The 24,484-nt window shown below is 37.7% G+C and overlaps 1 protein-coding gene across 1 annotated transcript; it reads left to right on the plus strand.

Moving 5' to 3' along the window:
- The first annotated feature begins 10,267 nt into the window (after window positions 1-10,267).
- LOC116030403 ((+)-neomenthol dehydrogenase-like) lies at window positions 10,268-15,911 on the plus strand. Its single transcript, XM_031272646.1, has 5 exons — window positions 10,268-10,328; window positions 11,024-11,270; window positions 12,204-12,263; window positions 12,975-13,148; window positions 15,366-15,911. Exons 1-5 carry the CDS (start codon window positions 10,291-10,293, stop codon window positions 15,738-15,740), a joined length of 894 nt encoding a protein of 297 aa, XP_031128506.1. The 5' UTR covers window positions 10,268-10,290; the 3' UTR covers window positions 15,741-15,911.
- The last annotated feature ends 8,573 nt before the right edge of the window (window positions 15,912-24,484 follow it).

Raw genomic sequence — 24,484 nt, forward strand, 5'->3', positions numbered from 1 at the left:
ACATAACAGCTGTAGAAGGGAATTTGTGAATTATGAATATAAGACTGTATTAAATTTTAAAAAGATTCTATTGTGTATTTTTAGTATTGGAATTGACTATAGTATTTAAAAGGAATTTGTGAATAAAAAACAAGATAATCAATTACATATATATTAACCTTGTGTATTGGTAGTATACAAATTGTGAAATTTTTAAAAAATAAATTGTAAACATTTAGTATATAAATTATGTATTTACGTTGTTTTAAACTTAGGATCCGAATCTAAGTTGTAAGGTGGATCCAAGTCCACAAAATAATTTGCCTTATAGTGAACGATGGGCTCATTTTTTATTTTAAATTGGACAGGAAGTGTGATGGCGACCACTCAACGACTATCTTAAATAATGCTAAAATTATGGATTTCAAATGCTAAAGTATGATTTAATGTAGACAAATTTTTATGTAAGATCACATATATATCCTCATCCGTGAGATGAGTCAGATTTTTTATAAGTATGACATTTCTCAAAATAATTTTCATAATTTTTTTAACTCTTAATATTACATTTTAATTTGAAAATATTACATTTTTCATTAAAAGTATCACATTTTTAATCACAAGTATTACACTTTCTCTCATAGCTAACATTAAATAAGAGTTAATTACCCAAATGGTCATTTGACTATAGCAAAATTACCAATTTGATCATTGGCTAACTTTTTTTACCAATTAAGTCCCTTAACTTTAAAATTTTTAACCAATTTGGACCTCAATTTGTTTTGACGTTAGACATCCGTTAACTTATGACCAAATTGGTAATTTCGTTATAGTCAAGGGATCATTTCAGTAATTAGTTTTGGGAGAAAATGGTGCATGTGATGACCGAAATGATTCCTTGACTATGAAAAAATTACCAATTTGGTCCCGAGTTAACGAATGTCTAACAACAAAACAAACGGAAGACCAAATTAAATTGGTTAAAATTTTTAAAGTTGAGAAACTTAATTGGTAAAAAAATAGTCAAGGACTAAATCCGTAATTTCGCTATAATCAAGGGACCATTTTGGTAATTGAGTCTTTCTCCGTCCGTTTAACCATCAAATGTTAGATAAAATAATCTAATCATAGAGAATAGTCTATGAAAAACCTGACCTCGTAGTAGCGAAAGCGGAAGCAGTGTTGATCTCCAGCCACAGTTGAGCTATATTTGTCTCATACTTGACTCAGAACCTTAGATGGTGTATTGGTGTCTACTGAGCAGTATGAATACCGTGAACTGTATGTTCTATACAATGCTTGTCATGTATTCCATCAATACAGGTTTATATAAGCACAAAGTGTGGTTGAAAAACAACTACTAGTTATTTAGTCCAACCAAACCACTTAATAAGTCTAGTCAACTTGCACCACTTAATTAAGACCCTAATATATAATATATATATATATATATATATATATATATATATATATATATATATATATATATATATATATATATATATATATATATATTTTATTAGGGAAAATCTTAGATTCTCCCACTGGGTGCAAGTACTAGCACAACCTTCATCAAAAAACAAAACACACGAATCATAGTGATATGTCCTCTATTTTACAGAGTAGTATCCATTATGGTCACATGCTTTTTTAATTCTCTAACTTAGGCCGCTCATGAACAAACTCAATGTTTATTCTCGGTAACTTAATGGATGTTTCTCAAGATATATTATGTGCACAACTGGAGAGAGAAACCATCCAAAATATTTGTACAAAAGAGTACACTGTATGATCTCTAAAATCCTTAAAAGCATGCCTTAAGTAGAAATCTCTTAATGTTAGCATAATACTAACTGTATTCCGTGACTTCTTTATAACTGAACTTGAACACTACCGCTAACCGTTAAGAGCTCAGAGTTGACACGTCTGTCACTCCACTCATTAAAATAGCCAAAAGATAGTTAAGTCACAAAATAATTCCAATAACTTAGAGAACAAACAAAAGACTCTAAGTCCATAAATTTGGAATCTTTAACATACACCATAACTTCCCAAATAATCACAATATTCACTTTAAAAATTAACTGAACATTTATGAGTCTTACTTTTATGTCTCACAAAATTGTTTTTGAGCCTTACATACCAAAATGGCCCAGTATTAATTTTGAAGAAACTAAAGACTCTATTAAATGCTAAAGAATAACAGTGCACTACAAGTTAGATGATTTTGTTCTAATAAATTCCTTAATATTGTTACAACATTTTCATAAATATGTTGCACAACCAAATGTCCAATAATTTGAACTTATGAATTTATATGAACAAATTCAAGATTAATACTTGTGGAATCTTTTGAACTTATTGTTTGACATACAATCCAATTTACATTGGGATGTATGAAGACAATAATTAAATCCATAATCTTTAGTGGGGCATCTTAATGATCTTTTTCTAAATGATCACTCCCACTGTTCTTTAGCAAAATTAATGATATACATACTCATAATTGATTTGACCAACTAATATATGAGGATACAATTCCCCACCATTAGTTGGGCATACTAAATACTCAATATTTGGTTTCAATAAAAGTCCAAATAAATAATGAAAATATAATTCCCCACCATAGTTGGACATACTAAAAAAAAAAACAAAATACACCTTCCAAAATCAAGTTAGAAATTGGTTCAAAAGATACATTTTATTCTTGGAATCCAATATATGTATATCATATCACGTAACTTACTATAGTTAGTCCAAAGAACTAATTAAGTAAGTTTTCGTGGATAAATTAATAAAAGTGGCTAAATTTTGGGAAGTAACTTAATACATGTTTTGCCAATGCAAACCATGAAACTTAGAATTTATAATTGAACTAAATTTACAAATTTTAAGAAATTGTGATAAAATTATTATCTAATGGGTTGAGGATTTATTGACATAAAACTTGCTTGTGTGCTATAGTTTTAATTCTATTAAATCCAATTAAGAAACATTATGACAACATTTTATCTCAATTACCAAATAGTCAGAAGAACCTAGTGACATAAAACTTGTCTGTGGGAAAGTCTTACTCAATTAGATCCAATTGAAATTTTTTTTTAGTTATGATGAAACAATTTATCAAATAAGTTGAAGAACCAAGTGACATAAAACTTGCTTGTGGGCTAAAGTTGTAATTCAATAAGATTCATTACAACCATTATGATTTAAAAAAAAAAAACTTATAGAAAAATCAAATTCATTTTCCTTAACCCTTGTGGGCAATTCAAAAATATGATCCAAAATTGACATCATAAAATTAAACTTCATGATAGAATTGGAAATTATTTACAAATAATTATAAAGTAAATAAATTGATTTATTTCTATCAAATCACTGATAAAACTACTAAACTACATTCCGATACATAATTGCTTGTGGGCTAAATTATGATCGTAGTCCAGTATTTCATCCTAATTAATTTTACAAATATAACGAAATTGCATGTGGCCTAAATTCCATCATATTACATACAATTAATCAGAACTTATATGTCTAAAACTTTATGTGATCAAGATAAACCGCTTAATATATAATTTTAACTGATTAAGGATGTTGTGGCTACTCCCCAACCAAATTAAAAATTATAAGATCACTAGACATAAATCCTTGCGTAATCTTTATGTGATCAAGATAAAGATATATGTAATTTAATATGATTTAAGGATGTTGTGGCTACTCCCCAACCAAATTAAAATTATAATATCATAACTTAATAATCTTAGGTAGTTGAATATACTGTGGCTATTCCTTAATTAACCAAGATTGAAAACTTAAGAGACTTCAGTAAATTAAAGATGCTATGGCTATTTTTTAATGAACTGAAATCAAATCACGTTACAAGGAATACTTAAAATTTTGACAAATTATACCAAATCATGATGGGAAATTTCAAATGTATATACCCTAGAAAGGTTGGTAAAACAAACCTCACTAAAGACCAACTCTTTAGATAATATCCATTTAAGGATACTAGTGGCCAAGATGTTCTTAAGTCATGTCCATAAAATTAGTATGTCTCTCTAATTCATATACACAAAATGTATAACTGTTTGGGGTATAAACAAAACTATAGGCACAAGAGCTGGCCCAAGGGGAATCATCGAACCCCGGTTCTCCCGAAATTCTTCCCTACAAAGAGAGCTCACTTGCCACTTGAGCTACCCCATTGGGTTAATTTTTAATTTTTTATTTTATCACATTATAGTTTCAGATTTGTCATAAATAAATTTTTCCACCCAAAGTTAACATTTACCACTCACTGATTTTACTGTGGTAGTAAAATCTATTTATGACATTTTTATTTTTTGAATATTATTGACTCTATTAGAATGTAGAATGTGTTTATTAATTACTTTCTTAACTTATTGAAGCACAAAAAGAATTTCTCAACCTATAGAAACACAAAGAGTAAATATCACTTTCACTAAGGCTCAAACTCAGCTCGCAACCTCCCATATGAACAAATAACTTGGGGTCACTGGACCACAATGTTATTGGCAAACTAATTTCATTTTAACTATTAGATTTCATGAATACATGACAGAATTTATAATGGTGAACTAAATTATAGTTGTGAATCCATAGTTAGCCACAAAAATCATTGATCGATCAGCTAGAGATTGGCACATTGAAACACCTAATTAATCATAGTTTAGCCTAGCGCATGGGGCTAGTTTAGTGGTTGTTTTTGGTATTTCGAATAGTAGCTTGCCACACTATGGTTATGTAGTAATAAAAGTTTGGTTGGACACCACAAGAATGGACTTCTTGATAAATAGGACAACAGTACAACTACTTGGGCTCAAAGATGAAGAGGATTCTTTATCATGATCTTCTTATCTTCAATTATGACCTTTTATCACTAGGGCAAAAAGGCTCATGAAAATTGAACAATTTGTGTCTGTTGCAACTAAAACAGACGCGTAAAGTAAAATGAATTACCTTCACAACATTAACCAATTATGTATACATTAAGAGTCATCCGTAGTAGTAGTAGTAGTAGTATTATAATAATAATAATAATAATAATAATAATAATAATAATAATAAAAAAGTGATGTGAGATCAAATTTAATCTCACATCGAAAAACGCTTAAGAAGATGTTGTTGAGCTCCCTCATTAAAAGGGGAACTCAACGTCCCCTTAGCTTATACTGCCCATCCAAATGGGATGGGCAGGCAAATTGAAGGCTTAGAAGCCTGGGTCATACTTGTGTGAGACTGTCTCATATATCCTTATTCGTGAGACGGGTCGGGTCGGGTCAAATCAACATGCAAATGTTATACTTATATATGTGCAAATGTCATATTTATATGCTCAAATATAATACTAATCAAGAATATAATTTTTGTTACTTATAAGAGAAAAAGTAACACATTTTTCATAATAAGTAATGTTGACAAGTACCCCTTACTTATAAGGGAAAATATAATACTTTTGAGAAAAAATGTAATACTTTTAAATCGAAATGTAAAAGTATTGTATTTTCCGAGTATTACATTTATCCTTATAAGTAACAAAAATTTTATTCCTGATTAGTATTACATTTAAGCATATAAGTATGACATTTGTGCATATAAATATTACATTTGCATCTTGATCTGACCCGAACCAACCCATACAAATTTTTTACTAGAAGTCCCAGGCTTCTTCCATAACAACGATTTTTTTTTTTAAATTAAAGTATTAAGGGTGTTTTGGGTATTTGTCCAAAATATTAACGAGAAACGATGCTAAATACACTATTTGTTACTATGTTTGTTGTCACAACAAAGTAATAGTTTGTAACTATTTTTTAGGTCACTGATAATTATTTTTGTGTTAAAAACAATTCTCACAAATAAGTACAATTATTCTGACTCAAGTGTTGTCACAATAAAATAATTAATTACAACGCTTTTAGTTGTCACTAAATCAATATTTTTGTAATAACATATTACGTCACAAATTGTACATTTATTGTGACCACTATTGGTATCACTCAAATACTACTTTTAGTGTACGTAAACATTGTCACAAAAGTCTTGAGTAATTGTGATAGCTTTTCAAAAGTCTTAACTCATAACTTTCGGCCAAACTCCGACGAGTTAGATAAAAAATCAGCGACCAGCGATTGTTACAATCGCCGCTGATCGTCTTTTGCCAGAGAAGGCAACCAACTTGACCGTCTTCTCCAGTCGATGGAGATTGAACACTTTTTTTTTAATTTTCAACTGCCATTAGTTAATTTTCATTTCTTGATAGAGAAGATACTTTTTTTTTTTTTTTGACTTTTTCTGAGCGTACCAACAGATTCTTCACAATATTGCGTCTAGGAAGATCATGATGAAGTTAATACGTTTTCCCTTATGTCAATTTCTATGAAGACTTTTTTAAGGTACCAATTAAAAATAGAACAAAAAATTAATTAGTGTGACTATTTTATCTTCGGATGACATTTTCACAAGTCAGTATCCGATGGCTTTCGTATTGGGAACGGTGGGCTGATTTGTGCTTTTAAATTGGACAGGAAGTGTGATGGCGAAATTTAGCAAACTTACAAGTTACAACCACGTCACTCGTGACTCAACGACCATCTTAAATGCTAAAATTATAGATTTCAAATGCTAAAAATAAATCAGATTTTTAATAAGTACTAGTACTTTTTTGTTTCACATAAATATTACAATTTTTCATACTGCCTCACATATCCTTATTCGTAAAATAAATCAGATTTTTAATAAGTACTAGTACTTTTTTTTTTTCACATAAATATTACAATTTTTCATCGTAAATAACTTTTTTTTTTTTTTAATCTTAAATAACTTTTAAACTCTAATATTATACTTAGTATTTTCGCTTTTTTTTTTTTTTTTTTTTTTTAGTGTTGATTGAAGGATAGATCAACGCAAGGATTACTAGCAATTTATCTGGAGATCAATGCAATTGTAAAAGGAGAAGAAGGGGACAAGTGGTAGGCCTCGAGAACGGTCCATAACTGCCTATTGGGGAGGGGGTGGTGGGGGATGAGAAGATGAGTGAAGGGTTAACTTGGCTTTTAGAAATAAAATGCAATCAGCCTGATTGGTGAAATTACTTGATCCAATATGCTAATTTTAGTTGTTTGATAAAGATGATTGATCAGTCATTTATCAACACTATTAATATATTAATTACAGACACATAATTTTTATAATAAAATTCACAATACAAGGTTGAGCTTGGTTTATAGTATAACAATTGCTCATTACCCTTTTGAGCCATTAACCAATGAGAGTGGCTCCAACAACATTGTTAGACATGCATGTATGCTCTAGGAGTCAACATTTATTATTTTGGGCATTGATTTCTGATTAAATAAATATAATAAATACGTGTTTTATTTATTTTTATTTTGTCTTAGTTAATAATTGATATTATTCCATACAGTCTTCTTAATTCTTCATTCTTAAGAGTTAAGAATATGAGTGACGAAGAATTAATAAATAAGTATTGTAAAAATGTTCCTAGTCATAGGAATTCTAATTGGGCATTAGAATTTCGATAAGACTATCATAGCACATTGTCCTTCTTATGGTGAGGGGACATGTGGATGATTGTTAGAGAACAAGTCATTGAACAATGACTGATTACAACGTACCACATGGTGTTTAGCTACGTGTTATCGATATGTTGTACGTTACAAGTATGCAATAGTCATTTGACTTGAGACGACATGGTTGTCTCGTACATATGGTAGACTAGTTTCTGCCAGTAAGCGTCTTTTGTTCCTTATGAGACTATACGTGTACTTGGTAGCCTAGTTTAGTACTGTACGGAGACATGTGTGCGTTCAATAGAGGACCCACCGCCTTGAGGTAACGAGGATGTTCTAGTCTATTCAATAATCATACAAAGAGAATCTCTGGCCAGAGTATAATAATGTAATAAAGTTGGATTTCAAGTTAAGAATATTGAATAGACATATTGACCGGGTTTATGGGTTTGAGCATGACATTTATCGGGTTCGGAACAAGTGTTGTATGGAAGGAATGTTGCATGATATTTGTAACGGAAAGGTTCATTATAATATATATAAATATATTTCATTGTCAACTAGGTAGTCATGGCATACTGCTAAGTGTCACTCATAACTTACTAGTTATTTAATAATGAGTTATTAAATATTACTCGTTGCTAGTTTGACTATGAATCTAAAAAGTTACACCTTAATGATTCGTGATAATGCTGAAAACTTTAAAAGAAATCAATAAAGAGTTATCGATATTGAATTAATACATTAATAACTGATCAATGAATTAATTCAATATTGCATATAGTTTTGGACTTTTAAAGGCTAACACATTTGGGTCCAAATGAGGCTATATATATAAGCCTTACCCTCTTTCTTAAGGTAGAGAAGTGAAAAAAGATTTTAGCCAGAAAAGTGTTTTCACGTAAAATCTCTGAGAGTTCTCGCGTGCCTAACCGGTGGACGGACTAGAGGCCGTACAATTAGACCGTTTTTGGAATTGCATATGTCAAAGTATGCTTCAAGGGTAAAAACATTCTAATTCCTCTTTAAATGTAAAATTTAGAAAAAACGATTGATGCTTTAAATTTCGCTGCGCTTGTATGAATTTTTTTTAACAAGGGGTAAGCTCATATAATTATATAAATATCTTTACTTTGTTGGTTTTAATTAGGGCATAATAAGAAATATTGTAAGATTCTTTTTTTTTTTTTTTTTTGAGAACAGAAATATTGTAACATTCTAATAATAGCAGGCGCTAAACACATGTACATTTACTCACGCATAGCTAAGATTCATTTACTCAATTTATCTTCGGCAAATCCGCCTACAATATTTTAATTCCAACCACTTATAACCAAACTTACATGCGGAGCATCAAATTAAATCTTAACCAAACCAAGTTAGGTTTGGTTCGTTGGTAAATTAAATATTAAATTTGGTCAATAATAGATTTTTTAATGAGTTAATTCAAAGAATAGTGTATTAACGATTGACGTTTATCAATTTTTATCCCCGATGATTGAAGGATCATAAGTGGTCCATGGCCTTTACTATTGATTATTTTTTTAAATTTGATAATCCGGTTTAATTTTCATTTAGTAAGCCATAGATTCAAGGGTAAGAATGTAAAAATTGGTTTGATGGGATACACTAGTGATGTGGTAAATATACTCAGGTCTTTGAATACCCATACATATATCCACTAATAAGTATGCGAGTTCGGGTAACTTAAATAGTGCGTCAGTGGCTCCTGAGCTAAGATATACTATGAAAGAAAAAGGTCAAAAAGTTCCTCCACAAGACATTAAATGCGCTATTTATAGGGGTCAGGAGGGGGCACATGCCGAGTGTTCAGTATGCTCGCCATGTGTTCCAAATGTACTGGTGTGGTCGGCGGTTCCTCTAGCTAGTAAGTCCACGTGGGGAATGATTCTTGACGAGTCTAATTATGAGGTGATCAGGTGAAGCGGTGTTAGGGGTACTTTTCCCTCTAGTGCGAAAGGCATTCTGCTAATGGTACCCTGTCCGATCGTCAAGGTTGGGACCGAGTTCGAAAGGCGCTGCAATAACTAATAATCTGAAAGGATGAATTTGTACCTCATCTTGGGTCGGGTTGGACCCTTATAGGGTCAGTTAAGATCGGGAAGTGTCCTTCATTGGATACGGAATACGTACCAAGCGGATACATAGTCATACGTCTGATGGTTATTCCCTACCAACTAGGTTCATCATTAGTGGGATTGTGATGAACAATTTGATGCATAAGTCAGTTTTGATCAGGCTAATGATAAGTCTCTACTATTAATTTGAGGCAATTTTATCCTTCATTTAACAGCCTTAAATATGTAAATTTGGAGAGACTATTCTTCTAACTAATTTTTACACTTTTACCCTTAAATTTAATGTCTACTAAGTGAATAGTTAACTGAAGGACTAAATCTGGAATAAAATCAATAGTCAATGAACCAATTATATTCAAATTGAAAGTCAATGATAAAAATTGATAAATATCAATAGTCAATGACAAACCATTCATGAAATTAAGTCGATCATTTTCCAACTAAAATAATGTACGAGTTGAGCCAATTTCCAACTTATTGAATTGGTTGAGTCCTAACTAACACTAGTATAATAAAAATTAAAAATAAAATATTGAATTGGGCACTACGGATCCGCAGATGTTCACGCCTCTATGCTGCATTCATTTACAGGAGAATCGTGTATATATAGTGTAGATGAGTGAGGCATTATATTGATTATTATAGGGGCATCAATGGCAGGAGCAATCAACCCTACTGATGCATCAAAAAGGCACGTAAAGATGACATATATACATACAATGCATAGGATGCATATCATAATTCACGGTTGTAAAAATCATAGGCGGACGTGATTTTACCCTTAGACGGCCCGATTAGCGCTCCAATCGGGCCAATTTGGTGCCTGAATCGGTCAACTAGGCGCTTTAGTCGGCCAATTAGGCGCTCGAGTAGGGCTATATATTCAGTGCCCAACTCGTCTAAGGCCCTGTTTGGTAAATGGCTATTAGCTGATTGTGTTGGCTGTTTGGGTTAGAAAGTATGATTTGTTGATAACATTAGCTGATTGTAGAAAGTTGTTTTATAGATTAGCTGTTATATGATAGCTGTTTGGTATAATTTCTTTTATCAAAAAAGCTAATTGAAAAAGCTGCTTTGAGTAGTCTTTTGAATTTTAGCATTTTGGAGTTACAAAAAGCTTATTAACCAAACAACTAATAGTAGTCAAATAAGCAAAAATTGACTGATAGGCTGATTATTTACCAAACAGGGCTTAAGTGTTTTTTTTTTTTTGTTGGTGTGTTGTTTTTCTTAGTATTATTACTCAACAACCTAGGCGCTAGGTGCTCCTGGACGCCCTAGTAGCACCTTCAACAACAATCATATCATTCATGCTTCTTCAAGCTAGCGTACATTCTCCGATCCCTAGCTAGCTGATCAGTTGATTGTGTTTATTTATGGGCGCAGGTATGCAGTTGTTACAGGAGGAAACAAGGGGATTGGGTTTGAAATTTGCAGGCAGTTAGCTTGTGATGGAGTCACGGTGATTTTGACTGCAAGAAACGAACAAAAGGGGGCTGAAGCTGTGGAGAAACTCAGAGGTCTTGGGCTATCTGATAATGTGCTCTTTCACCGCCTCGATGTTACTGATGCCTCCACTATCTCTTCCCTTGTTAATTTCGTGAACACCAACTTTGGGAGACTTGATATTTTGGTGAGTGTACCCAAGAATTTTCACTTTGGCTTATTTTCAAATTAGTACTAACTTGGACTAAGAGTGTAAGTTCTAGGAACTAATAAGTATGAAATTTGACTTGGTGCACAAGTCACAAAAGCAGTCTTTCAGTCAGTTCTTATTGTTCAGTGTTCACTCAGCATGAAAGGGAGTATGACCCGCTAGAGTGGAGACTTTAGGTTAGGTGATCTACCACTTAAGCTACCTCCCGCGGGACAGTTTTACCATATTTTTGGAGCACAAAATAAGGAGGCTTGACTATCTCGTGAAACTTAAGTCTATTTAGAAATTTGAAAAATGAATTTCAGAAGTCATTTTTCAAATTTTTTCCCGAATTTGGGTATTCAAAGAAAATAAAGTCAAAGAAAAATATTCATTTCAGTCAATAAAAATGATAAAATTTGACCAAAAAATGTCTTCTTAAATTTTTAATCATAATACAGTTTTTAAATTCATTATTTTCCCGTCTCGCTTCTCTCTCACCACCACCTGGCCTCCACCATGCACCACCACCCCTTCAATGGATTTTATGGAAAGATTCAGTTGATAGTGTTAACCATTGTGTTATTCTTAGAAGGGAGTATGCAGAGTAGTTTAGTCCTTGCTAAGCGATCTGTGAATTAGACAACCCATTTATTAGATTTCTATATCTGGTTGTTAGGAGTGGTTCTCTAACCCTATCCATCATTTGTAATGCGGTATCCTAGGATTTGAATTAATATAGATCTCTGTTTTTCCAAAAAAAAAAAAAAAGAAAAAAAAAAAAAGCTTTGATTTGTGCTTGGGTGTCCCCTCCTTTCGCATAAAAGAAAATAAACCACATAGTTTAATATTATCCATATTGGGAACATTAACCAAAATTGGCTTGATGTAGGCCTTTAAATTTACTTTTATCTTATTTTATTGGTTTAGGTGAATAATGCTGGAATTATTGGACTTGTTGCGAATGAAAGCGCTCTAAGAGCTTCATTGGTACGTTTCTATACATTCATCTGGTGGAGTATGCTTGCTAAGACAACATATAGCATATATATATATGCATCCTTTTTCTTTATTTCATATGCGCCATTGAAGAAAGCATTGGTTGTTGAATTAGTATAAACTATTTTGTGGTTAAATTGGACATTAATAGAGATGAAATTACCAAGTATCTTAACATAGGACTCAATTGGATAAAATCATCAAGTGGATGATTTAATTAAGAACAAAAAAAAACTATTAGGACTAAATCGAGAAAAGTCACTATAATCAATGATTAAATTGAGTATTAACTCACAAAAAAAAAATTATATTAAGAGGTAAGAATTTTGAAGTTCATACTTACGTTTATACAATATTTAGTAGATATTCGCTTCATGTTATTTGTTTAGAGATTTCACATTATTTAAAGAAATGTTAAATGCCATTATATGGATTGATTTTCTGAAATGTGAGATTTTAAGAATGATTTTGTAGTTGATTTTTTGTTATATTCATTGTTTTAATTAATAATTTAATAAAAATATAATAATTTCAACCAAATAAATCTATTTTAGATTGTGAATTCAAGTGTTCATGCAAAAGGTGAAGCCTGAAGAATGAAGACCTACCACTAAATGTAGTTGCAAAATAAATAAATAAAAATTAAATAAATAAATAAAAAATGTGAAGTCATATTTTACAAGCTTAATTAAATGGATGCAGGGACGTCTACTCAATTTGATGGGTGCTGTTTCTCAGAATTATGAGTTGAGTGCTGAATGTATTGAGATAAATTACTATGGCTCAAAGAGAATGACTGAGGCATTTTTACCCCTCCTCCAACAATCTAAATCTCCAAGAATAGTAAATGTCACCTCTGGTTGGTCAAAATTGGAGGTACCTCTATTTTATTTTATTTTATTTTAGTTTAGTTTAGTTTACATTTAATTGACAAAAAGTGAGTAAGTGACACAATTTTAATAGTGAAAAATAAAATTAAGTCAATTTTAAATTCCATTACCAACAATAACTAATTCACTCTTTTTAATATGAGGAAAATTTGCGCATTTTAAACTAAAAAATTTGGTTGATTTAAAGCAATTGAAAGAACAAAAAAAAAGGGAAAATCGCACTTTTGGTCCCCCAATTGTTGCCCGATCTGCAATGTTGTCCCCTATTGTAATTTTAGTTAATTGGGTCCCTAATAGTTTTAAACCTTAGTCAATGTAGTTCTCCGGTCAGATTTCTCACTAACTAGTGTTAAAACCATGGGCAATTTAGTAATTTCACCATTACACACACCTTAGCTCAACCCTTGCCTTTCACTGCCAATCCGCCATTTCCGTTCATCTACTGGTACGAAGACGGCGATTCCATCGAAGAACGGGGATTCGATATCTCTGCAACCAAATACTCCCCAATCGATTCCATCGGCAAAACACGACTCCCATTTTCTGAGATGGAAGCTTAAGATACGTCGTACCCAAACATCACATGAACTCCACTCATAACAAAGGAGAGCGTCGGGATTATGAATGACTTCCTCTACAAAATCCAACAGCCAATCACCTTCTTCTCCGACGCAGTTTGTTCTATACCAGTCCTTGCCATCAGAATCCCAACAACCCCAATACATCATTTTTTTACCACCTTACCCTCGCCCTCATCCCATCTTCGACCAGAGCTGCCAGAACTTCCTCCTCTGCGTCTCAATTATCATTCTCCTCGTCGTCGCTGTGTTCTTCCTCTGGCCTTCCGGCCTTGATGTCTCTGTCGCCCGCCTCAAGCTCAAAGGCTTCAAAGTTCACTTGATTCCACTTTTGACTCCCCCAAAGTCCCAAACTTTTCCATTCTGAATTCTCCTCCAACCTTCCAAAACCGCCTCTCTCCTCTCTTCTCCTCTTAACATTTTACAAGCTCTGCCATCTATGGCGGTCAGAATTTCCATTGAGGCCACCTCTCGAACCGCCTACAACTGCCAGTTCTCATTAGTCCGCCCCGCTACTCACCTGCACTCCACCTTTGGTCGGCTCAGGACAAGACTAATTAAACAATTAGAGCAATGATGAATGTTTAGGCCACCTACAGTCTTTCCTAGAAAGAGCGCAGGACAAGACACTGCACACATGAATAACTTTGACTGACGTTCTCCATGCAGCAGTAGCAACGCGACTCCACCCTCTGTTCCGGCAAGCAACGCAGCAGCTATGGTGGAGCTACCTCTCGTCTCTGGTTTTCCCTGTTTCTCCGGTGTAGCGTGGCGGCAGCTCGAGCGGTTGTCTCTGTCGGGTGAGTCAGAACTGTGAAAGTCTCCCCTGTTCTTCGCGGCGGCAATGGAGGATTCCGAAGGCAGCTTTGAGACCTCCTTTGACATTTTGCCGTTCGTGAAGCAGCCCTCCGGCGAGTGGATTTTAATTTCCCGATGCACTGTTCTTCTGAACAGATCTAGTTGCTGCGAGTGAAGCTACGGGTAAAATTGGTTAGAAGAACAGTGGTTGCTTCCCAGGCAACCCCTCCGGCCAACTGAGAGGGCAGATGTAGTTGCCTTCCGGCTTACATGTGTAACTCTGAACAAAATAAATTAGGGTAAAATTGGGTGGAGTTGTGAAATTACCCAATTGCCCATGGTTTTAACACTAGTTAGTGAGAAATCTAACCGGAGGACTACATTGACTAAGGTTTAAGACTATTAGGGACCCAATTAACTAAAATTGACAATGGGGGACAACATTGCAGATCGGGTAACATTTGAGGGACCAAAAGTGCGATTTTCCCAAAAAAAAAAAAATCAAATTGTTAGTTAACTGGATGATAGAAATAGAAATATAATGTCACCATAGTTGAAATCTTTTTTCTTTTGGTCAGACCACGATGTGTTTTGAGCAGACCCTAACTATATGAGACACTTTTAAACCCGTACCATGCTCAGATTAATCCTCGTTTACATCGATCGGCTTGGCCAATTAAGGGGCAAAGTGCTAGCCAGATTGATTTTTTCATAGTAGAAGGGATCCAAACTCCCGACGATGAGAGTGCACGGTCACTCACGCCAATCAAGCTGGTTACAATAGCTGAAATCTTTAGTTATGGACAAACTTTTGATTTTTTTTTCAGAATATACGTAATAAGTGGGCCAAAGGAGTATTGAACAACGTGGAAAGTCCAGCTGAAAAGGTGGATGAAGTGGTGAATAAATTCCTAGAGGATTTCAAAAATGGTTCCTTAAAAGAAAATGGATGGCCTGCACACATGTCAGCCTATTTTGTCTCAAAGGCAGCCATGAATGCTTATGCAAGAATCACAGCACACAAGTACCCTTCCTTGCAGGTCAATTGTGTGAACCCTGGCAATGCTAAGACAGACCTAAATTACAACACCGGAAAGATTACGGCAAAAGAAGGAGCTCAGAATATTGTGAGAGTGGCTTTGCAACCTGAAGATGGACCTTCCGGCGTATTCTTTGATTGCAAAAAAATTGTAGCATTTTAATAAGACTTGGTTTCTCAATTATTGTGTTTTTTTTTTAATTTTAAAGTTTTAATAAATATCAATAAAACGAAGAGAAACCATCATAATATGGCTAATTTATGTATGTATTTCTACATTTATGGCATTACTAGCACATATTTGTGTGGAATGTATGCAGAAATGGTTATCCAATTTAAGGGTTTGTTTCGCAACCCGAAAAATGTTTTTCTGGAAATATTTTAATTTTTTAGTGTTTGACTAAAGGTTAGAAAACTATTTTTTCTATTTAGCTAAAAAGTTAAAAAAAATTGTATTTTTTTTTGTTTGGTTCATTTTTTTGAAAATGAATATATTATTTGTTATAACAACAACAACTACTACTACTAATAATAATAATAATAATAATAATAAGTGAGGGGGTGGTGATAATAATAATATGGAAACTAGCATAAATAGAGACGAGAGAGAAAAGAGATACAAGAAAATAAAGAATTTAAAAAATGTCTCTCGACTAAAAATTTAGGCAAACATTTTTCACCAAAATATTATGCCTTTTTTCATTGACCAAAATAAATATATTTCTTTGAATCTATTTTCTTTGAATATCTAAACATGAAAAAATCTTAAAAAATAAATATCGAAAGTCATTTATTTAGGTTTCTAAACAAACCCCAAGTGTCTAACGTTAAAATAAATTAAATAAATAATATGAATAATTTTATTTAACTATATTTGTATTAAAAATTTGAACTGTCCGTTTTCAAAAAAAAAATAAAATTGAACTGTCCTATACAGTATACACAATGGTATCCCAAACTATTGTTTAAGGATTTTGTTTAAAAGTAGCTGCATTAATTTCTTGGCAAATTATACCATGAACCAAGGTTCACATTATATTACGTACTAGTTTAAAACAACAATCATATTATTTGTCATCAGTTAACCTATTATATACATTTAGTTAATAACTTATGTACTGATAGCGTAAATTGTCCCGGGATTACGGTTACGCTACGAATACATATGTTGCAAGTGGATGGAGAAAAGGGGCGCTCGGCGAGTCAGTCGGTCGATCGGTCCACGGGCGACGACTGAGCGGTCCGAGGTTACGAGTTGTAATGACGAACGGTAGTCTGTTGAGTGGATTGCAATATTAAGTGGATCACGCGAAGTGAACGTTACATGTGCTCTAACTATTACAAACGACTGGTAGTGTTGTGAGGTACTTGTGAGTGGTGAATGTAGAATTCAATCTGAGATGGATCCCCCAGTGAAGGAAGGAGACCCCCTATTTATACTAGTTGAAGGCGGTCTTGAGCATTTAATGAGCTGCTGCAGGTGGCTTGACGTGGCGCCTTCCCATTGGCTCGGTCAGACGGTCGATCTATAGCTACGTGTAGACCAGCTGCTCGAGGTATCAGCATCGCCATCTCTACAAGTTGTCAGGCCCCGCACTGCGGATCAAGTGGATTCTGATGTTACTTGTAGTGTAAGTTAAGATTTCGGCTTGCAGGTTGCGTCACTTTGTTGACCGACCGGTCATCCTTCGGTAGGTCGGTCGGGTGTGTTTCTGTCAGAGCGACTCCAAGGGTGATCCGAGAGCATTTTGTCACGAGGCCTATCGGTACAAGCAAACCTGTTGATCACAAGTGATTTATTCCAGTCGGGTTGATGACTATGACGGACCGGTCGGGTAACTTCTTGAAGGACCGGCTATACGATCAGTCTTTTGTGCGTAGTATTTACCCATCACGAGTCCCCCACTTCTTGAATCCACGAGAATCGTTGGGTTCGAGAAGTGAATTTGTTCTTGCAATTTCTTCCAATCGTCATGTTGCGGGTTGCGCTTCGTTCGGTCGGTCTTTAGGCATCCAGGCACTTTTTGGTAACTTCCAAATTTTTGCAAGTTGCAAGGTGGGACAGGTGGCGCGAATCTGGGCCTCCACGTGAACGAGCCGTCCCTTCAACTTCTAGGCCCATTTCTTTTCCTATAAATATCCTTTGGTGAAAGTTCATTTTTTCTCTTCTCCCTTTGGCTAACCTGCAACCTCTGGAATTTGCTAATCACTTTGCAAGGTAAAATTTCTTTCCTTTCCCCTCTCTTTTTTTTTTTTTTTTTGCTTTCCTTTTTTCTTTTGACCGACCGAAACCCTAGCCTTGAAGAAAAAAGTCTGTTCATCTTCTTTGCCACTCTACGTGTCCGACGATCTGCTGCTACACTTACACCATGTACGTCCATTTGTTTTTTCCTATTGCCTTCTTTCTTCACTACTGAAAGTAATGTACATTTTTTTTTAAAACTATATGGCCGATCGGCCAAAATTGTTTTTGGCCGACCGGCCAAAATCAATATATTATTATTATTATTATTATTATTATTATTTTTTTTTTTTTTTTGCTAATGATCATGCATAACCTACATATGTTTTGTTGTTGTGTTGCCAACCAATATATGTTGTAGTTGTCTGTTTGTTGTGCTCGGTCGACCGGTCAGATGGTCAAATCAACTGGTTAGTCGTATTGCCATTCTTTGCTTGTTGTTCGCTATATGGTTATTGGGCACTTGATCCATTGTAACTGCTCCGCCCTCTTTTTTTTTTTTTTTTTTTTTTTTTGTTAAGTTCCGGTCGACCGGTCGCTGAGGCCGATTAGTCATTCGGCCTTGCACTATGCTCCGCTTAATCTTGTCATGTTCTTGCTTCCTAATAGTGCTTTGTTGTAGTATATTGGGTCTGTTGAGTGTGATTGTAGCTTTGCCATAATGATTCTGACTAGCCTTTGATTCCATTTGTTAGCTTCTTGCATGTTCTTTGCGTGTGCAGCATGCCTTCAAATGATAGTCAAAATTTGTCCGGTCGCGACTACGACGATCAAGGTGATGAGGAAACACTTAGTGCGTTTGGAGGGTCGTCACCAAGTCGCTCCAATGAGGTTTTTGTAGTTCAACCAGTTGAAGGGAGGCTAGCCAATGAACCTTTGGCCGTCCGTACTAAATTCGCTCCGACTAGAGTCCCGTCGAAAAAAAAGAGTCATCGGGATCAAGGGATATCAGCTAGACCCGTAGGGCCATCGGTTAGCAAACCAAACCTTACGAGTGGCAAGTTTCTCTACTTGGATCCGTGTGGCACCTATGGAACTCCAGTCGACGTGTCAGTCAAGGAGGAGGAATAGGTAAAAGACATACTCAGAGGAACGGTTAGGTATAGGGTTAATCGTGAATTGGACAACATCATTGATTGTCACTCCGGCAAGTGGATAGGTGTTCATGTGGACTCTTTGAAGGGTGGGCTACGATTTCCACTCGATCCATTTTTTGTCAAGTTTGTGAATTACTACGGCATAGTCCCCGGTCAGATAGCACCTAATGGCCACCGGATCTTGGCGTGCTTCTCACAGATCTGTCGGCGTCATCACGTCCCATGCACAGTGGAGCTCTTCAATTTCCTGCATCTGGTGAAGCCAATGGGAAAAAATTATGGGAGTGGCTTTATCATGATCCAGAGCCGCGGGGTGATTGGTAAAATCTCTGATCTTCCGGACAATCATCGCAAATGGAGAAATAAGTTCATTCGGGTCCGTCTGGATGATGGGCCACCCTTCACGAACGTCTGGGTAGAACAAATGCGTAAGTGTGTGTCACCGCGCGAGACTTCACTGATCAGGACGGCTGTGCAAAGGATTTCGTCAGAGAGCTACACTTGGGAAATTTTTCATTCTCCTGACGCACTGAAGTCGGCTCGGTTCCCCCCTCCATCTTACGAGGCAACTGATCAAAACATCACAGGTGGTCGGTCGGTCGGCGAGATTGTGCAATTCACCTTGACAGTTTTCCTAACGCCTTGTGTTTTTTCTCTTGCGCAGGTCAACAGGAGATGGAGCTAGGCAGCGATTTGGAGGAGATTCTCGGGACGACAGGAAAGAGCTCGCATGGGGGAAAACGTCAAAGAGCTTGAAGGTCGTTTTTAAGAAGAAGAGCACCGCGTCGTCCGGGGAGCAGCATGCGAGTGACCGACCACCAGTTTCCTCTCGTCCGTCTGGTTCGTCCGTCGCCCCCGTCCAGACCAGATCAGGCGGGAAGCGTCCGATGGGAGAAACTGAAATTGAGACGCCAAAACTTGCACCTGCAACGGACCACAAGAGACCTCGGGTGACCGGTGAGGAGGTCCCCTTTGTCGACATACTGAATCGCGGCTCAGTCAGTGTTCTCGAGATGTTTAACGTGATGTTCCAGTACGTTCCTCCTCCTGTGAACTTGTTCAGCGAGACGACTGACTATTTGGAAGAGCACCTTGTCCGCGGTCTATCTCAGGTACCCGCTCCGACTTGTTGATTGTAATTTTACTCTCTCCCCCCTCATCTATTTTTCGGTGTGACTGACTAAGCCATTTTCCAGGTTGCCCACTCGAATGTCGAGCTCTTCATTCGGTCTTGGTCTACTGACATAGAGCGGGAGGAGGAGTTGAAGATGTTAAGGGAGCAAGTGAGGAAGCATGAGGCCGCCTTGAAGTCTTGGGAGCAATATCCAGACTCTGCTCAGTTCCATAAGGATGCGGTCGCTTACTTTGCTAATCGACTGGCCGCCCTCCCTAACTTAGTCGCATCTGCTTGCCAGTCCGAGGAAGCTACTCTCCCCTTGTTTCAGACATTGCGACGGGACCCGGTGGGGCTCAAGATGCTCCGTAGAGAGGCTGCTTGGGGCTATTCTCAGGGAAAGGAAGCTATGCAGGTGCTGCTGCATCGGGCCTTGGAGGAAGCCGTGCAACCTGAAACCTATGAGGAGTTACGCGCCATGCTACCTGAAGATGTGGCGCCGCCTGGCCCGAAGCCCTTTACCGATCCTACTACTGGTTCGACTGATCCCTCCACTGCTGCTTCTAGGAACCAGGACCCTAAGTAGATAGTTTGATTTGTAGGTTGAATATTTTTACGGGAAACCAGCCCCGTCTTTGTGCCGGTCGGACTTTGATCATCGTTTTCATCTTTATTGAATAGAAGTTGCTTATTTCCTCATTGTCTGTGACCTTGACATGTTTTTGTTTTCTTCGTGTCCGACCGACCAGTCACCATGCGACTTTCAACCTTCTTCGTGTCCGACCGACCAGTCACCATGCGACTTTCAACCTGCTTCGTGTCCGACCGACCAGTCACCATGCGACTTTCAACCTGCAAAAATACGGCAACTAGGTTGCAGTCCATTAAATTATTGTAACTGACCCTTGGCTTATGCAAAGCGCCAAGCATGTGGCTGCTTGTGGGATCACTTGCTTTCGGCGCCCTTCAATATTGAAGGTGATTGGCTAATGACTACAACCAAATGATCAACCGGACAAGACCAGTTGGTCGGTCCGGGAGAAATATACTTGGACAAAACCTTTAGTGGTAAGTCCATAAGAAGTGTACTCAGTCGCACATTCTACCGGATTAGACCATGTGGGTTGGGCTGAGGTAACTCAACCGATCGACAACCTCTAACGATGGTTCCAGAGGATAATAAGCGAACTTAATGACACACCCGAGCGGTCGAAATCGTGTAGGTTAGGTCGGGATAACTCAACCGATCAAAACTTCAAACGATAGCTCTGGGGGACAACAAGTGAACTTAATCACACACTCGACCAGTCGAAATCGTGCAGGTTAGGTCGGGATAACTCAACTGATCAAAACCTCAAACGATAGCTCCAGGAGATAACAAGTGAATTTAATCACACACTCGACCGGTCGAAATCGTGCAGGTTAGGTCGGGATAACTCAACCGATCAAAACCTCAAACGATAGCTCTGAGAGATAACAAGTGAACTTAATCACACACTCGACCGGTCGAAATCGTGCAGGTTAGGTCGGGATATTTCAACCGATCAGAAACCTCAAACGGTAGCTCCGGGAGTTCAACAAGTGAACTTAATCACATACTCATCCGGTCGAAATCGTGCAGGTTAGGTCGGGATAACTCAACCGATCAAAACCTCAAACGATAGCTCCGGGAGATAACAAGTGAACTTAATCACACACTCGACCGATCGAAATCATGCAGGTTAGGTTAGGATAACTCAACCGATCAAAACCTCAAACGATAGCTCCGAGAGATAACAAGTGAACTTAATCACACACTCGACCGGTTGATATCGTGCAGGTTAGGTCGGGATATTTCAACCGATCAGAAACCTCAAACGGTAGCTCCGGGAGTTCAAGAAGTGAACTTAATCACATACTCATCCGGTCGAAATCGTGCAGGTTAGGTCGGGATAACTCAACCGATCAAAACCTCAAACGATAGCTCCGGGAGATAACAAGTGAACTTAATCACACACTCGACTGGTCAAAATTGTGCAGGTTAGGTCGGGATAACTCAACCGATCAAAAACCTCAAACGATAGGACCAGGAATTTTTTTTTTCGTCCATGCAATGAGATGTCAAGATGGAGTTTCCAATTTGTAAGTGCCGGGTTGGACGACTACAGAAACTTTGTAGGGTCCTTCCCACTTCCTGGCAAACTTCTCGTGGTCGGTCGGTCTGCTAGCTTCTCTCCGTCGGAGCACCAAGTCGCCTACTTGGAAGTAGCGGGACTTCACTCGACCGTCATGGTAAGTCTTGGCGGCCTTCTGATATTCGATCATTCTGCGAGCTGCCATGTCTCTCTTCTCCTCTACAAAGTTGAGTTCTACTCCTTGCATTTCATCATTGTCCTCTGGTCGGTAATTCCTCTCCCGAGCGGTAGCATCATTGTCCTCTGGTCGGTAATTCCTCTCCCGAGCGGTAGGTACATTGTCCTCTGGTCGGTAATTCCTCTCCCGAGCGGTAGGTAGCCATGCTTCAATTGGTACTCTCGCTTCAAATCCGTAGGCAGTGAGAAAGGTGTTTCGTTGGTTGCTTGTCTTAGAGTGGTCCGATAGGTCCATAGGACGTATGTGAGTTCTTCTACCTGTCCCCGACCAGCACTTTGCAACTTTTTTTTCAGCCCATCTAGAACGTTCGGTTAGCATTCTCCACCTGTCCATTGGCTTGTGGATATGCTACAGTCGCCCGGGTGTATCTGATGCCCAAGTGAGCCATGAAGTTTCTGAACGGTTGACTGTCAAATTGTGTCCCATTGTCTGTGGTTAGGTGGACGGGTACGCCAAAGCGAGTGATCACATTGTGCCATAAGAACTTCTGACACTGTTGGGAGGTAATGGTCGCTAACGCTTCGGCTTCGACCCACTTGGTGAAGTAATCAATGACCACTATCACGTACTTTTTTCGACCGATCGTCATTGGGAATGCACCAATCAAGTCTACTCCCCATCTTGCGAATGGAATTACCTCGCTGACCGGCTGGTAGTAGGTCGCCGGTTGACTGGGCAACTTGTGGAATTCTTGGCATGTGGCGCATCGCCGCACGTACTGCTCACAATCCAAATTCATAGAGGGCCAGTAGTAACCTAACAAGACAATCTTTTACGCAAGCTTCCTTGGTCCTTGGTGGGTCGAGCAGATTCCGTCATGGACTTCTTCGATCACGATCTTAGCCTCATCGCTGGTCAAACACCTCAGGAGTGGTCCACCATATGATCGTTTGTAGAGCCTACCGTCGATCAACTGGAATCGGGGTGCCCTCAATCTAACTTTCTTTGCTCGTGCAGGATCGTCCGGTAGGGTGCCATCATGAACCTCAATGATGTCGATGCTAGGCGTTACAATCTCTTCGACCCGAGCAATCTTTGACACGTACTCGGGAGCTTCCTGGGTCAATTTGGATAGCATGTCGGCATCTGTGTTTTCCGTCCTTGGTACTTGAATCAACTCATATTTGTCAAACTGCTGCAACCACTCGAGTGCGATGTCTTTGTATCGTATCATCCGGTCCTCCTTTGCTTCAATCATACTAGAGAGCTTTCCAATTATCAATCGGGAGTCTGACCGTAACCGCAGTCGGTCGGCCTTCATCTACTTGGCCAACCGTAAACCGCCTATGAGTGCCTCGTATTCCGCTTCGTTATTGGTGGGTCGGAATTTGAAGATTAGAGCTTGATACACTTTGAAGCCTTCAGGAGATGTAAGCACGATTCATCCCCCACACCCTTTCTTGCTGGACGATCCGTCAGTGGAGGCTTCCCACCAGGGTTCTTCTAGGGCGGTCGGTCGGTCAGGCTCCGGGTCCCTTGCAGTGCATTCGACGATGAAGTCGGCTAATGCTTGTCCTTTAATGGTCGGGCGCGGCTTGTACTCAATGGCAAATTAGGTTAGCATCATGGCCCATTTGATCAGTCGCCTCGACGATGTTGGGTTTCTGAGGATCGTCCTGAGCGGTTGGTCGGTCAAAACTACAATTGGATGAGCTTGAAAATATGCCGCGAGCTTCCGAGCAGTCACCCAGAGTGCAAATGCGGTCTTCTCGAACTTTGTGTAGCGCAATTCCTATCCTTGCAAGGCTTTGCTGACGTAGTTGATCGGTTTCTGGACCCCTTTCGCTTCCTCCCGAACAAGCACCGAACTGACCACTCGGTCCGACACGACTAAGTAAACGAACAGGGTCTCCTCCTTCTCCGATTTGGAAAGGACTGGTGAGGAGCTCAGGTAAGTTTTCAATTCTTCAAAGGCGGATTGACATGCAGATGTCCATTCGAAACCATTGGACTTCTTCAATATTTGAAAAAATGGTAGGGACTTCTCAGCCGATTTAGACAAGAAACGACTGAGTGCTGCAAGTCGACCGGTTAGTCGTTGGACGTCTTTGACCAACCGGGCGGCTGCATCTCCATGATTGCTCTGACCTTCTCAGGGTTCG

The sequence above is a fragment of the Ipomoea triloba genome, chromosome 9, assembly GCF_003576645.1.
Source record: "Ipomoea triloba cultivar NCNSP0323 chromosome 9, ASM357664v1".
NCBI classification, from domain to species: Eukaryota; Viridiplantae; Streptophyta; class Magnoliopsida; order Solanales; family Convolvulaceae; genus Ipomoea; species Ipomoea triloba.